The sequence below is a fragment of the Physeter macrocephalus genome, chromosome 2, assembly GCF_002837175.3.
Source record: "Physeter macrocephalus isolate SW-GA chromosome 2, ASM283717v5, whole genome shotgun sequence".
Taxonomy (NCBI): domain Eukaryota; kingdom Metazoa; phylum Chordata; class Mammalia; order Artiodactyla; family Physeteridae; genus Physeter; species Physeter macrocephalus.
In genome coordinates, this window is record NC_041215.1 from 112,469,743 (window position 1) to 112,486,419 (window position 16,677).

Here is a 16,677-nt window from a genome sequence, read left to right on the forward strand (position 1 = left end):
CTAGGTCTTTGTTAAACATTTCTTGCATCTTGTCGATCTTTGCCTCCATTGTTTGTCCAAGGTCCTGGGTCATCTTCACCATCATTATACTGCTGGTTTGGTGGTGCTGAATTCTCTTAGCTTTTGCTTGTCTGTAAAGCATTTTATTTCTCCATCGAATCTGAATGAGATCCTTGCCTGGTAGAGTAATCTTAATTGTAGGTTCTTCCCTTTCATCACTTTACCTTCTGGCTTGTAGTGTTTCTGCTGAGAAATCAGCTGTTAACCTTATGGGAGTTCCCTTGTATGTTATTTGCCGTTTTTTCCCTTCATTTCTTTTCATTCCTTTTTCTTTATTCTGTTCTGCAGCAGTGAATTCACCCATTCTGTCTTCCAGGTCACTTATCAGTTCTTTTGCCTCAGTTATTCTGCTATTCTTTCCTTCTAGTGTAGTTTTCATTTCAGTTATTGTATTGTTCATCTCTGTTTGTTTGTTCTTTAATTCTTCTAGGTCTTTGTTAAACATTTCTTGCATCTTGTCGATCTTTGCCTCCATTGTTTGTCCAAGGTCCTGGGTCATCTTCACCATCATTATACTGAATTCTTTTTCTGGAAGGTTGCCTATCTCCACTTCATTTTGTTGTTTTTCTGGGATTTTATCTTGTTCCTTCATCTGGTACATAGCCCTCTGCCTTTTCATCTTGTCTATCTTTCCGTGAATATGGTTTTTGTTCCACAGGCTGCAGGATTGTAGTTCTTCTTGCTTCTGCTGTCTGCCCTCTGGTGGATGAGGCTATCTAAGAGTCTTGTGCAGGTTTCCTGATGGGAGGGACTGGTGGTGGGTAGAGCTGGGTCTTGCTCTGGTGGGCAGAGCTCAGTAACACTTTAATCCACTTGTCTGCTGATGGATGGGGCTGTGTTCCCTTCCTATTGGTTGTTTGACCTGAGGCAACCCAACACTGGAACCTACCTGAGCTCTTTGGTGGGGCTAATGGCAGACTCTGGGAGGGCTCACGCCAAGGAGTACTTTACAGAACTTCTGCTGCCAGTGTTCTTGTCCCCACGGTGAGCCACAGCCACCCCCCGCCTCTGCAGGAGACCCTCCAACACTAGCAGGTAGGTCTGGTTCAGTCTCCCCTGGGGTCACTGCTCCTTCTCCCTGGGTCTCAATGCACGCACTACTTTGTGTGTGCCCTCCAAGAGTGGAGTCTGTTTCCCCAAGTCCTGTAGAAATTCTGCAATCATATCCCACTAGCCTTCAAAGTCTGATTCTCTAGGAATTCCTCCTCCCATTGCCAGACCCCCAGGTTGGGAAGCCTGACGTGGGGCTCAGAACCTTCACTCCTGTGAAGGTTCACTTCTGTGAAACTTCACTTCTGTGGTATAAGTGTTCTCCAGTCTGTGAGTCACCCACCCAGCAGTTTTGGGATTTGATTTTGCTGTGATTGTGCCCCTCCTGTTGTCTCACTGTGGCTTCTCCTTTGTCTTTGGATGTGGGGTATCTTTTTTGGTGAGTTCCAGTGTCTTCCTGTCGGTGACTGTCCAGCAGCTAGTTGTGATTCTGGTGTTCTCACAAGAGGGAGTGAGAGCACATCTTTCTACTCCGCCATCTTGGTTCAGGCCCCATGCCATAATTTTTTATCTTGTGGTAATAAAGTCCAAAGGAATCTTTTCCCCAAGCTTGAACTGCTTCCAAAGGATGTATTTTCTAAAAGAACAGGTGCTCACCTTTTTCCACTAGTACACACTCTCATGGTAAACTAAGCTCATAATTGTAAATATCGCCCTTTTATTTACAAAGTATGCAAGTTATTAAAGGGGTACATCCAACTCTGGATCTGATTTTTAAATGCAAATTTGTGAACATTAGTGTTTATTAATAGGAATAAATTATTCACCATACATCTGCAACCACCAATCATGACCTGCTTGCGTATGGGGCACCTTAGTTGAGAGCAAAGACTATGGGGGCCACTTTTTTTGTGTTGAGGCAGCAAGTGGGAAAGTGGGGCAGTGGGTGGGAGGTATCAAAGTATTTTTGACAGAAGAGGTGAGAAAGCCGTTTCCTGTAATGGGATCTGTGACTTAGGACCTGGAGTTGGCAACATCACAAATGAATGGTGTCAGCACACATTAAGCCAAGCACTAAATCAGGGGGTATATTCTTATGTGCTGAAAGTACATTTCAGAGTCATGGGAAGTAATTTGGGCTTGGTGTTTAAAACTATATTCAATATTATAGCATTATATAAGAGAAACTAAATATTATATATATATGTGTGTGTATATATATATATATATATATATAATATACTAGAAACTATAGTATATAAGAGAAACTAAATATTATATATATATGTGTGTGTGTGTATATATATATATATATATATATATAATATACTAGAAACTATAGAAAAGCTATGAGATACTTAACGTTTTTAAAAACATACCTGGGGTTAAAAAATATGAAAAACAATGCTTTGTATTATTCTTCCTTAATGTGTGATCCTTAGACTTTCCGTATTAAAATCATGTAGCATGTTTGTTAAAAATATACATAGCCTGCAGACCTATGGAATCCAAATCTCTAGTGATGAGATCTGATAGTCTGCATTTTAAGAAGCTCTAGACTGATTCTCATTCATATGCAGTTTAACTATGGAAAAATAAGTGAGGATGAATCAGTGGTTCCTAAACTGCTGACCACAGTGTGGGGTCAGGCTGGCTGCATCCTTATCATCTATCATGTGAGGCTTTACAAAGCACACATTCTTACACTCCTCTTTCAGAGACTCTGGTTCTGAACTTCTGAATAAGACTCAAAAACTGCCCAGATAATTCTGATGCACAGGCAGGTTTGGAAATCCTGGCATTAATCCTTTACAACTCTAATAATCAATGATTCTTTGCATTGTAACTAAGGTATCAAGATACGGTCTTTGATATCCGTTTTTTGTAACAGATCTGAAATTTCACAGTGATTTTGCATCTTCCATAAAAACAGAAGTTAGTTACAGGCAGAATCATCTTAAATAATCCTCTTAGCAGTATTAGAGAAGAGACCTGAAAGCAAAATGATCAGACCCTATATTTATCTATTTTTTAATTTTTAATTTTTAAAATTTATTTTATTGATGCATAGTTGATTTACAATGTTGTGTTAATTTCTGCTATACGGCAAAGTGATTCATATATATATATATACATTCATACATATATATACGTATATATACATACATGTATATATACATACATATATATATATACACATTCTTTTTCATTCTTTTCCATTATGGTTTATCACAGGATATTGAATATAGTTCCCCGTGCTATACAGTAGGACCTTGTTGTTTATCCATTCTATATATAATAGTTTGCATCTGCTAATCCCCAACTCCTAATCCATCCCTCCCTCACCCACCCCTCCCCCTTGGCAACCACAAGTCTGTTCTCTATGGATCAGACCCTATATTAAAATAGTTATATAAGACCCCTTATTTACATATGCTATGTGTCATCAGATTCCTAAAAGTCAAAGTGTCCAAATCAAGCATTAGATAGAGAGGAGGGAAGTGCAGTTCAGGAAAAAGTTCTTAGGCCAACACTACAGAAAATGCATTGTTGAAACTTCAAAGCTCTTTTTTAATCTTCAACCATTACACTCTCTCTCCTTCATTCCTCCAACACGGGAAAACCCCTACAGGTTGCCACAGTTTTGATGACCATCTGTCTTCCAACCAAGATGGCGGAAAAAGCAAAAACGTGGTGAATCTTGGAGCAATCCGACAAGGCATGAAGCGCTTTCAATTTCTGTTAAACTGCTGTGAGCCAGGGACAATTCCTGATGCATCGATCTTGGCAGCCGCCTTGGATCTTGTAAGTTGTTGGAAGAATTTTCTCACCCTGTACCCCATTCCAGTTAATTCTGCTAATGGAGGAAAGTATGAATCCTTACTCCAAAGCCTAACTGTGGGGTTACGTTTTTGGTCTTTTTTTTTTTCCTCAGTATTAGTGGCAAGAGGAGGGAAAAAGGTAGTAAGGTGAAAGAAGAAAAGAAAGGGGAAAAAAACTTAGTAAATATATTCTGTACAGCATCATGATTAAAAGTATATGAGGGCTCTGGAATGAGACTGCCTGGGTTAAAATCACTCTGACATTTATTAGCTAAACCCTGTAAAATGAGATTAAGAGTAATAATAATATGCCTACCTCCTAGGGTTAGTGTGAGGATTAAATGAGATATTAGATATAAAGTCCTCATAATGCCTGAAATATAGCAATTGCTTAATAAAGTAGGTCATTATTATTATTACATTATTAGTCATGTGTGTCATGTATTAGTCCTTTAAACTCTGTCTTGGTTTAATTGCATATTCATTGAGGGAAAATATGAAGCAAGGATCAATTGAAATTAATTGCACAGAAGCACCTTGAACCTTGTGTAGCCTTATACACATGTAAGAGATTCAAGAGTATAATGTGGGTCTTGTTTAGAAAGTATTTTTGTCAAATAAACGAGACCCAGATACGAGTTTTGAACACAATCTTTCAATTTCCTTTATCTTCTGGTTTAATAAATTCTTCATAAACTATATAAATACTGGGTACAAAATTCCAAGTAAATATCAAGGAATAAAAGCTTCTGTATTCACATTTTAAAAAGAAAAACTAAAATAGACATTCTTACAACAAAAACCCCTTAGCCTGCTTATAAATGATCCCTTTTTATAACACATGAATATGTAACCACTGGCCACTCATATTTTACATTGGAAAATAGTCCAAACCTTTTAATATAATTCATGACATTTTTCTGTGACATTAATAGCTTTTGCTCTCATGATATTTAGTGACCAGCAAGATATGTAGCTTCACTTAAGCTGAAAATGCAAATACCACTGTAATCACCCAGAATGATGACCTGTGGTTATTTAAGATTTTTCAGTCAGTTTCCGATTCCTGGACATTGGTCTTTGAAAGTATTTTTTTTTAAATTCCAAAGTGTTTAATGTGTACTGATATATGCTATGATGACTGTAAAATGTAGAAAGTCACAGGTCTCCAGGACAGTTGAGGCAGGTGGCAATCAAACAATCGAAGAACAATGAGATGCCTGTCTAAAGCAAGAGAGCTGACAAGGCAAAGAGCCAAGTTCTTGTTTTCTAAGTGGGAGATAGGAAACCAGCCTGCCACTCTTTTGAGTCATGCATGGTTCTTCTTAATCACCAACTGGCCAGGGTTCAAAGCCAGGAAAGGATAGAACCAGATTAGAACAGACCTTATATTTGGTACAATACTATGTTGACTCTCTCATTGAAAAATTATGTGATGGGCTTCCCTGGTGGCGCAGTGGTTGGGAGTCCACCTGCCGATTCAGGGGCCACGGGTTCGTGCCTCAGTCCGGGGGGATCCCACGTGCCGCGGAGCGGCTGGGCCCGTGAGCCATGGCCGCTGGGCTGGCGCGTCCGGAGCCTGTGCTCCGCAACAGGAGAGGCCGCAACGGTGAGAGGCCCGCATACCGCAAAAAAAAAAAAAAAAATTATGTGAGATCATTATAGGAACTTTAAAATGTGAAAAATAAGAAATTCTGTATTTAAACCTGATAGTTTAAATGTGATTAAGAAAGTGAAGATGACACAAACTAGTTGAACAATGGTTAAATACACAATAACAATGGTGCATTAGAACTTTATGGGTAGTTTATGCTACAGTGTTCCAGATGTACTATTATGTCCATCTTTGTCTCAATCCTAAAGTCACAGATACTTTGGAAAATTTTTAGACAAGTGAGACATCAAATTTCTCCAGCAACTGTCTTGAGTGTAAGGAAAATGATAATAATGAATCATGTTACTTCAACTTACTGTTGAAAGAAAAAGATAGACGCACAGCTGGCCATACAAATTGGACAATGATAGGATAATAGCATTTGGACAACAGTCAGTAAAATAAGCACCTGATGACAGAGAGAATGGCTTGTCCTTCCCTCTTCTGGAAAGCCTCAGCCCCACACCCACAACTCTTTCAGAGATCCTGAGTGAAGTCTCCACATGAATGCATATCATGTACTGGACTCCAAGCCACTCTACATTCACGCATTTCCCACAGGAGAGAACAAAAGCCCCAAGAGCTAAGGTGACTTTGCTCAAGGTCATATAAGCCAGTCGAAGTGAAAACTGGGCTCAGAACAGAACCTTCTGATTCTATTCAGGACTCTTTTAGCAATACCGTATACTTTCTCTGTAAAAAAAAAAAAAAAAAAAAGTTATTTAGGTAAATCAGAAAGAGTGTCTCTTGATACACTGAAAATATACTTAAATGTATATGGTCTCCATAATAAAGAAGATGGCAGATGATTTCTAATGGTCCGAAAGCAATTGAATCTTTTTTTTTAAAAAAAAAAGATAATGTGAATACACGATGAATTTATAATAGGAACATATAGGAGATTTTCAACTTTAAAGATTCACACTACACGTTCACCCACTAAACCAGTGATTCTTAACATTTTGGAGACAAACTCTTTAAGAACTGAATGAAAGCTATGGAGAGAATTACACTTACAGACAAAATTCAGCCTGTAATATCAGAAGGTTCATGAACTCTCCCAAAACCCACCCATGAAACAAAAAATGGGAAGAACACAATCTCAGTGTATTATCATTGGCAAAGAGAGACTCTTTAATAGAGTAATTGGAATGATTTTATTAACATTGATGGTGTAAAAACAGAAGGAATAACTGCTTCCTACATAAAAAGCTTTTAAACTTTATAAGATATGTGGCCATGGGAGAAACAGGAGGCTTGTCACAAAGAGAGTGATACATTTGAAAGTTTAAAAAATAATCCCAGTTGAGGGCTTTCCCTGATGGCGCAGTGGTTAAGAATCCTCCTGCCAATTGAGGGGACACAGGTTTGAGCCCTGGTCCAGGAAGATCCCACATGCCCTGGAACAACTAAGCCCGTGCACCACAACTACTGAGCCTGTGCTCTAGAGCCTGCAAGCCACAACTACAGAAGCCCATGCACCTAGAGCCTGTGCTCTGCAACAAGAGAAGCTACCGCAATGAGAAGCCGTGCACTGCAACAAAGAGTAGCTCCTGCTTGCTGCAACTAGAGGAAGCCCACACGCAGCAATGAAGACCCAAAGCAGGCAAAAATAAATAAATAAATAAAGTTATTTTAAAAGTAAGAAATAAAATCGTGTTATCAATAGGTTCGTTTAAAAAAATCCCAATCATACAAATTAATACTGGCTTCTGAATGGAGATTATAAAAGTATTCATCAATATTCTTCTTAAAATAATCAGTCTCTTGGATGCTGGAATTTCATTCCCTCTCATCAGATGGTTCATACCTATATGATTTCCAACTGCTATAATGCTTAGAGCTTTCAAGGAGATTTAATTCATGGCTGAATTCCAGAAAACATTTTAAATTTATTTTACTTCCTCCAAATAAGACTATGGCCAGGTAGTTACGAGATCACTAGATTCGCCTTTCTTCCCTTCCTGTTGGACCAACTCTGGCCCTGCTTGACCTTCTCAATCTTATTAATCTCATGGTAATAAATAAAATAAAGGGGGTTTGATACTTATAAGTGGTGTCTTCAAGCTTCAAAGTAAAGAAGCATTTTCTGATCATTATAGATGTCCAGTGGTGAAGTAGATACATTGAGAAGTAATTAGCTCTTTGTCACTACACTGGACTCAATGGGGAAGTACAGGGAGACTCAAGAAGGGGTGGTTAGTATGCGTTTCTTTCGTATCTGAGAATCTTTGATTCTAGGTCAAGGCCAAGGAGTGTCCAGAGGTCAGAATCAGTCACGGTTTAAAGGAAACAGAGACAGAATCCAGGTAGACCTGGTTGGTTGAAAAAAAAAAAAAAAAAAAAAAGGGATAGGTGATGATGGTGGTGATGGTACTCGTGGTGGTAATGTTGGTGGTGATGGTAGTCGTGGTGGTGGTGTGGTGGTGGCGGCAGTGGTGGGAGAGGTGGTGGTAGAAGTTAACAAAAGTAACATTTTCATTGTATGTCATAGTTAATAAAGCACCTTCACATTCATTGTCTTATTTGTTGATATAAGAGGAAAGGGTTAAGCCAGGACATGGTCCCCAAATGAGGGTACATTCAACTTCAGTTTCTCAGGTATAGAAAAGTGAAGGAATTGAAGTCACTGGTGAATACTGGCAAGAGGACTGAGAGAAAGGAAAATATAGCTGCACGTCCAATATGTTTGAATCATAGTAACATCCTGTTTTTAATATCATTGTGCAAGTGTGGCAATTGCAGTTGTTCATACCTGTCTATTTGGGTTAGGAGACCCTTGAGATTACTCTAACGTTCACAAGTTGTCTTCTATTAAATGTATTATTAACTTTTGTATTCTCTGTGTTTGGTTTCACTTAATATCTGGTCTCACCTGCTTCCTGACTTTCAGAAATGCTTCACTTTTAAATATGTTCTAGAATGAATTTGGGAGTGTTCCTCCCTCTGCAATTTTTTGGTAGAGTTTGAGAAGGATCAGTGTTAGCTAAAATTGTACCTTTCCAAGAATTTGTCCATTTCTTCATGGTTGTCCACTTTATTGGAATATAGTTATTTGTAGTAGTTTTTTATAATCCTTTGTATTTCTGTGGTGTCAGTTGTGATTTTTCCTTTTTCATTTCTAATTTTATTGATTTGCATCCTCTCCCTTTTTTTCCTTGATGAGTCTGGCTAAGGATTTATCAATTTTGTTTATCTTCTCAAAGAACCAGCCTTTAGTTTTATGGATCTCTGCTATTGTTTTCTTCATTTCTCTTTCATTAATTTCTGCTCTGATTTTTATGATTTCTTTCCTTCTACTGACTTGGGGTTTTTTTGTTCTTTCTCTAGTTGCCTTAGCTGTAAGTTTAGATTGTTTATTTGAGATTTTTCTTGTTTCTTGAGGTGATATTGAATTGCTATAAACTTCCCTCTTAGAACTGCTTTTGTTGCATCCCATAGGTTTTGGGTCATCGTGTTTTCATTGTCATTTGTTTCTATGTATTTTTTTATTTCTACTTTGATTTCTTCAGTGATCTCTTGGTTATTTAGTAGCACACTGTTTAGCCTCCATGTATTTGTGTTTTTACAGTTTTTTTCCCTGTAATTGATTTCCAACCTCATAGCGTTGTGGTCAGAAAGGATGCTTGATACAAGTTCAATTTTCTTAAATTTTCCAAGGCTTGATTTGTGACCCAAGATGTGATCTATCCTGGAGAATGTTCCATGTGCACTTGAGCAGAAAGTGTATTGTGCCACTTTCTGGTGGCATGTCCTATAAATATCAATTAAATCTATCTGGTCTATTGTGTCACTTAAAGACTTTGTTTCCTTATTTATTTTCTGTTTGGATGATCTATCCATTGGTGTAAGTGGGGTGTTAAAGTCCCTTACTATTATTGTGTTACTGTTGATTTCCCCTTTCATTGTTGTTAGCATTTGCCTTATGTATTGAGGCGCTCCTATGTTGGGTGCATAAACATTTATAATTGTTATATCTTCTTCTTGGATTGATCCCTTGATCATTATGTAGTGCCCTTCCTTATCTCTTGTAACAGTCTTTAGTTTAAAGTCTATTTTATCTGATATGAGTATTGCTATTCCAGCTTTCTTTTGATTTCCATTTGCATGGAATATCTTTTTCCATCAATTCACCTTCAATCTGTATGTATCCCTAGGTCTAAAGAGGTTCTCTTGTAGACAGCATATATTTGGGTCTTATTTTTGTATCCATTCAGCCAGTCTGTGTCTTTTGGTTGTGTCATTTAATCCATTCACATTCAAGGTTATTATCGACATGAATGTTCCTATTACCCTTTTCTTAATTGTTTTGGGTTTGTCTTTGTGGATCTTTTTCTTCTCTTGTGTTTCCTGCCTAGAGAAGTTTCTTTAGCATTTGTTGTAAAGCTGGTTTGGTGGTGCTGAATTCTCTTATCTTTTGCTTCTCTGAAAAGCTTTTGATTTCTCTGTTGAATCTGAATGAGATCCTTGCTGGGTAGAGTAATCTTGATTGTAGGCCACCATCACCCTTATACCAAAACCAGAAAAAAATATCACAAAAAAAGGAAATTATAGACCAATATCACTGATGAACATAGATGCAAAAATCCTGAACAAAATACTAGCAAACAGAATCTAACAACATATTAAAAGGCTCATACACCATGATCAAGTGGGGTTTATCCCAGGGATGCAAGGATTCTTCAATATATGCAAATCAATCGATGTGATAAACCATATTAACAAATTAAGGAATAAAGAGCATATGATCAGCTCAATAGATGCCAAAAAAGCTTTTGACAGAATTCAACATTCATTTATGATAAAAACTCTCAGAAAATGGTCATAGAGGGAACCTACCTCAACATAATAAAGGCCATATATGACAAACCCACAGCAAACATCATACCCAACGGTGAAAAATTGAAAGCATTTCCACTAAGATCAGGAACAAGACAAGGATATCCACTCTCGCCACTCTTATTCAATATAGTTTTGGAAGTGCTAGACATGGCAATCAGAGAAGAAAAAGAAATAAAGGAATACAAATTGGAAAAGAAGAAGTAAAACTGTCACTGTTTGCAGATGGCATGATGCTATACATAGAAAATCCTAAAGATGCCACCAGAAAACTCCTAGAATGAATCAAAGAATTTGGTAAGGTTGCAGGATACAAAATTAATGCACAGAAATAGCAGGCATTCCTATACAAGACCAATAAAAAATCAGAAAGAGAAATTAAGGAAACAATCCCATTCACCATTGCAGCAAAAAGAATAAAATACCTAGGAATAAACCTGCCTAAGGAGGCGAAAGACTTGTACTCAGAAAACTGTAAGACACTGATGAAAGAAATCAAAGATGACATAAACAGTTGGAGAAATATACCATGTTCTTGTATTGGAAGAACCAGTATTGTGAAAATGACTATACTACCCGAAGCAATCTACAGATTCAAGGCAATCCTTATCAAAATACAAATGGCATTCTTCACAGAATTAGAACAAAAAATTTTACAGTTCGTATGGAAACACAAATGACCCCAAATAGCATGAGAAAACCATAATTCATAAAGAGACATGTACTTAATGTTCATTGCAGTACTGTATACAATAGCCAGGACATGGAAGCAACCTAAATGTCCATCGGCATGAATGGATAAAGAAGATGTGGCACATATATACAATTAAATATTACTCAGCCATAAAAAGAAATGAAATTGAGTTATTTGTAGTGAGGGGGATGGACATAGAGTCTGTCATACAGAGTGAAGTAAGTCAGAAAGAGAAAAACAAATACCGTATGCTAACACATATATATATGGAATCTAAAAAAAAAAAAGATAAACCTAGTTGCAGGGCAGGAATAAAGAGGTAGACATAGAGAATGGACTTGAGGTCATGGGGAGGGGGAAGGGTAAGATGGGACGAAGTGAGAGAGTAACATTGACCTATATACACTACCAAATGTAAAATAGATGGCTAGTGCGAAGCAGCTGCATCACATAGGGAGATCAGCTCAGTGCTTTGTGACCACCTAGAGGGGTGGGATAGGGAGAGTGGGAGGGAGACGCAAGAGGGAGGGGATATGGGGATATATGTATATGTATAGCTGACTCACTTTGTTATACAGCAGAAACTCACACAACACTGTAAAGCAATTATACTCCAATAAACATATTTAAAAAATTTTATTCTACATGTTTTCCAATGCATTTTTGGTTTTAGTCATTTACATATATGTGTGTATAAATATATAGAGATAGAAATACGAATATAGAAATATTTATAGATCTAGATCTAAATGACACAGATGGATAGATTGATGATAGACAGATAGATATAGATGTCATATAGATATGCAGATGCAGATATAGGTATAGATATACAGGTTTATACATAGGTATAGATTCTACCATTTCATCAGATAGGATTTGGGAGAGGAGGGGAAAATGAATGTGTTCAGTTCATCATCGCTTTCCAGTCCTTCACTTTCTCCCATCTCTCTTTTATTGTTTGCTTTTGTTGGATGTTGCATTCATTTTTTTAAGTGCAGCTTAAATAGAGTGTTTACATTTTGATGTAATTTTATTTTGGAACAGTTTTCATTGTTTCATTGCCTTCATAATAGAATTTAAATGTGATTTTTTTCAAGTTTCCAATTTTCTTCAGAATTAAATATTATTAAATGAAGGAAGTACTAGAAATGTCAATGTTCAAAGTCTTGCCAATCTGAAGGTTTTTGTTTTAAACAGTCCTCTTGTCATTATTGCTATGACTACAAAGGTATAATTGGATCAGTTTTTAGTCCAGCACAGCTCCTCCTCACACTCTTCCTCTTTGGTGTAAATTTAATAAATGCAACTCTAAGGCATTTTTTAAAAGATATGTTTTATAAAGGACTCATTTTATCTTTAGGTTCATATAATCTACAAGCACAAAAGTAGTTCAAATAAAAGGCACTTCTGTCTATTTTATGTATATTTCAGGTGAAATTATCCTTTTTTACCCAGTTGAATATATAACATGTACAGACATAGTGATTTCTAATTTACTGGTAATTTATTAGCATAAATAACACATAATAATGTCAGTTTGCTTTAGGAACAGTTTCATGAATATAAGAGAGTCAATGGGATCGTAGTTTTCTCCTTAGTCTGTGGACAGAGATAACCTAATTCATGTTAAATTATAATAGCTTCATAAATAGATAGTTTTAGGAGGACTGGTTATATAATTTTTATCCAAATTGGGACACTTTTGAGAGTGAAATGGAGTGCTATCAATAATTATACCAGTTAGACATGAACTAGAACTCTTGCGGAAAATGAAACATTTGGTTACCATATAGTCATACTTTCAGGTTCACTGCAACAAATGTAATCCACATTGGGGTTTCATCATAAAACTACTAATGGAAATTAGCTTTTTTCAAGGAGTTAGGAATATATGCAGACTAGGAACTATCAAAGCAAAATAATATTGTGTCCTCTTTTGAATCATAAGGAAAGTTGAAATAATCCAGTAATAACCAAAACTAAATGGTCAAATTATTCACTTTATTCTAGTGGTATTCCTATACTGAATGTTTGAAAACATTCTATGAAATGTAGCATAAAAAGGATGTATATCATGAATATGTAGAGTTTAGAGAAAAAATTTGAATGTCACGTATCCACCACATATCTTAAAAAATAGGACATTTCTACTTTCTTTAAAGTCCCCTGTATCTCCTTCCCTAATTACTCACCCCTACCTCCTAGAAGACACTGCTGTCTTGAACTTTGTTTTCATCTTCCCTGTGCTTGCTTTATTTTACCACATGAGCTTGTATCCCTAGAGAATATATCATTTTGTTTTGTTTCCTTATGCTGTATTTTTAATGAAATTTTTAATGTAATTTAATTTATAACAATTTTCTTTAGTGGTTAGCATTTTTATGTCTTTTTAAAGAAATCCCAAGGTAGTAATAGATACATATTACATTTTCCTCTAAAAGTTTTAAAGTCTGCATTTCATATTTAGGTCTTTAACTAGAATTTATTGTGTGTATAAAACAGGATTTTTTTTCTTTCTTTTCTTTTCACATGAAAAAAAGTTATGTAGCATAATGTATTGACTAATTCATACTTTATTATCTGATGTGCAACACCATCTTAATCATGTTTCAGGTTTCTATGCATGCATGGGTGTAAGTCTGAGTTTTTTTTTCTGTTCCATTCCATGTGTGCTCTGAGTTAATCTACTCTGTCTTAATAGCTTGAACTTTGAACATCACCTAGGTTGTTCTTGGCTCTTTGCTCTTCCATGTGAATTTTATAATTAGCTTGTCAGTTTCTATGAAAATCTTTTGATTTATTCTTGGAATTACATTAACTCCACAGATAAATTTAGATATAATTAAAATTCAAATTGAAATTCAGATCTGAATTGATAATTCAAAAGTTCTATTTCTTTCTGAGTCCATTTAAGTACTTTTAATTTTTTTAGCAACTTGTCAGTTTTACCTCCATTTTCATATTTGTTGGATTAAAATTGATCATAACATTTTCTTATTAGTTTTTGATCTTTGCAGCTCTGTAATGATTTTTTCTGTTTTTATTCCTAAAATTATTTCCTTTTCTTTTCTTGATTAGGCTTGCCAGATATTTATCAATTTCATTAGTCTTTTTTAATGGTACAATAGAGATTCTCTCTATTGTATCTCGTTCTCTAATTCATTAATTCCTGCCCTTATTGTTTTTATTGAAGTATAGTTGATTTACAATGTTGTGGTAGTTTTAGGTGTACAGCAAAGTGATTCAGTTATAAATACACATATATATATAATATTCTTTTTCAGATTCTTTTCCCTTATAGGTTATTACAAAATATTGAGTATATCCTGCCCTTATTTTTATTCTTTCCTCCTTCTTGCTTTGAATTCATTGTATTACTATTTTAGCTTATTAGTTGATTGCTTAGCTCATACTTTTTTTTTTTTCTGTTCAAATACTGAGCATTTAGCTATTCATTTCCCTCTAAGTACTCCTTCAATTACGTCATAAATTTTGATAAGTAGTATTTATGTTACAACTTATTTTTAAGTCCTTTTTAATTTATTTAATGGTTTCCTTTTCCATGGGTTATGTAAATATGTACAAGTGTATGTGTTTCAATTTTATAAATTTCAGAGTTTTGTTAGGTATCCATTTGTTATTGATTTCTAACTTCATTTTCAGATACTGATTCTTTGGAATTAATTTAAACTTGCTTCATGAACTAGAGCATTATTAATTTTTGTAAATGTTCCATGTGTAGTTGAAAAGAATGTGCATTCTCCAGTTGTTGGGCACAACATAGAGGCTTTTCTTTCCTTTTTTTTTTTAATTGAAGTATAGTTGACATACAATATTATATTAATTTCAGGTGTACAACACAGTGATTTGGCATTTATATACATTATGAATTGATCACGGTAAGTCTAGTAACTATCTGTCAACTTTGTCATACAAAGTTATAATATTATTGACTATTCCCTATACTGTATATTATATCCCAGTGACTTATTTATTTTATAACTGGAAGTATGGAACTTTTAATCCCCTTCACTTATTTTACCCAAACCCTGTTCCCCCCTCAACCTCCCATTCCCCACCTCTGGCAACCACTAGCTTATTCATACAGATTTTTCCCGTCTAACTTATTTCACTTAGCATAATACCCTCTAGGTCCATCAGGGTGCAGTGTTTTATATTCAAGTCTTCTATATTCTTATTTTTACCCCTCACAACTTGATCTGTCAAACACTAAGTTGTGTTAAAATCTCCTCTATGATGACAAACTTGTCCATTTATTTTGTAGTTCCAGCAATTTGTTTTATTGATTTAGAGGCAGATCATTTCGAAGTATGACAAGTATCTGGTGCTATGAACCTTTTATCACTATCTAGTGACCCAGTTTATTTCTAGCATATATAAGATATATTTTTCTTTGATAATAATACAGCTGAAACAGTTTTATTAGCATTGGTCTGGTCTTTTTGCCAGTCCTTTCCTTTCAACTTTTCTACATCTTTGTGTTTTAGGTATGTGTCTTTTAAAAGGCAAGTATTTGAATTTTTATAACATTTTAGTGACTTTTTTTCCCTAGAAAATTTAGTACATTTGCACAGATTATGATTACTTATATAGATTCACTTCTGTTTTCTTCTGCCTACTTACCACATTTTTTCATTATTTCATTATTTTATTGTATATGTTTCATTATTTCATTTTTTCATTATTTCATTTTTCATTATTTCATTGTATATTCATTATTTCATGTCTTCTTTCAAATAGTGTTGAATTTTGTTTATTTCTCTTGCTTTGGTTTGGTTTAGCTTTGTTTTATTCATTTTTCTTTATCAGTTTGAAAATTATTCTATTTATATTTTTTAAAATTGCATGCATATTTAACTCAACAAAGTCTAAATTTAATGAATATCTTTACTCTTCTTTCAAACAGTAAAAGACTGTAGAGGGTTTTAACCCCACTTATTGTTCAAGATTTAGTTCTCATTTTTGTTTTAACATTGATAAAGTAGACATTATTTTTATTGATTGTTAGGAAAATGATTTTTAAATTTGCCCAAAATCTTAGCATAGTCTTTGCTCACCATTTCTCCTTGCATCTCAGACATTCCTTTCTAAGATCTATATCCTCCTGAAGGAAACCTTTCAGACATTTCTTTGGTGATGATCAACTGGCAGTAGCTCTCTCAGCTACAGTTTAATTGAAAGTGTCTTTATTTTGGTCTCATTCTTGAAAGATACTTTTGATAGAATTAGAATCATAGGCTAACATTTTCTTTCTGTACTTCAAAGATATTATCCCCTTCTCTTAAGGCTTAATTGACATTCTTTTATAGGTAATGTGTCTCCTCCAATTCCTTCTCCCAGTTGCTTTTTTTTTTTTTTAACATTCTTTATTGGAGTAAAACTGTTTTACAATAGTGTGTTAGTTTCTCCTTTACAACAAAGTGAATCAGTTATACATACACATATGTTCCCATATCTCTTCCCTCTTGCGTCTCCCTCCCTCCCACCCTCCCTATCCCACCCCTCTAGGTGGTCACAAACCACCGAGCTGATCTCCCTGTGCCATGCGGCTGCTTCCCACTAGCTATCCACCCTACGTTTGGTAGTGTACATAT

General features: G+C 35.4%; 1 protein-coding gene across 3 annotated transcripts in view; it reads left to right on the forward strand.

The window, feature by feature from the left end:
- UNC80 (unc-80 homolog, NALCN channel complex subunit) overlaps nt 1-16,677 on the forward strand; it is a 248,069-nt gene that overhangs the window by 82,434 nt on the left and 148,958 nt on the right. For all 3 annotated transcript variants that reach the window (XM_024124665.1, XM_055079011.1, XM_024124666.1), the window contains exon 22: nt 3,683-3,855. In XM_024124665.1, the coding sequence (XP_023980433.1) occupies nt 3,683-3,855 (173 nt within the window). The remainder of the gene's footprint in view (nt 1-3,682; nt 3,856-16,677) is intronic.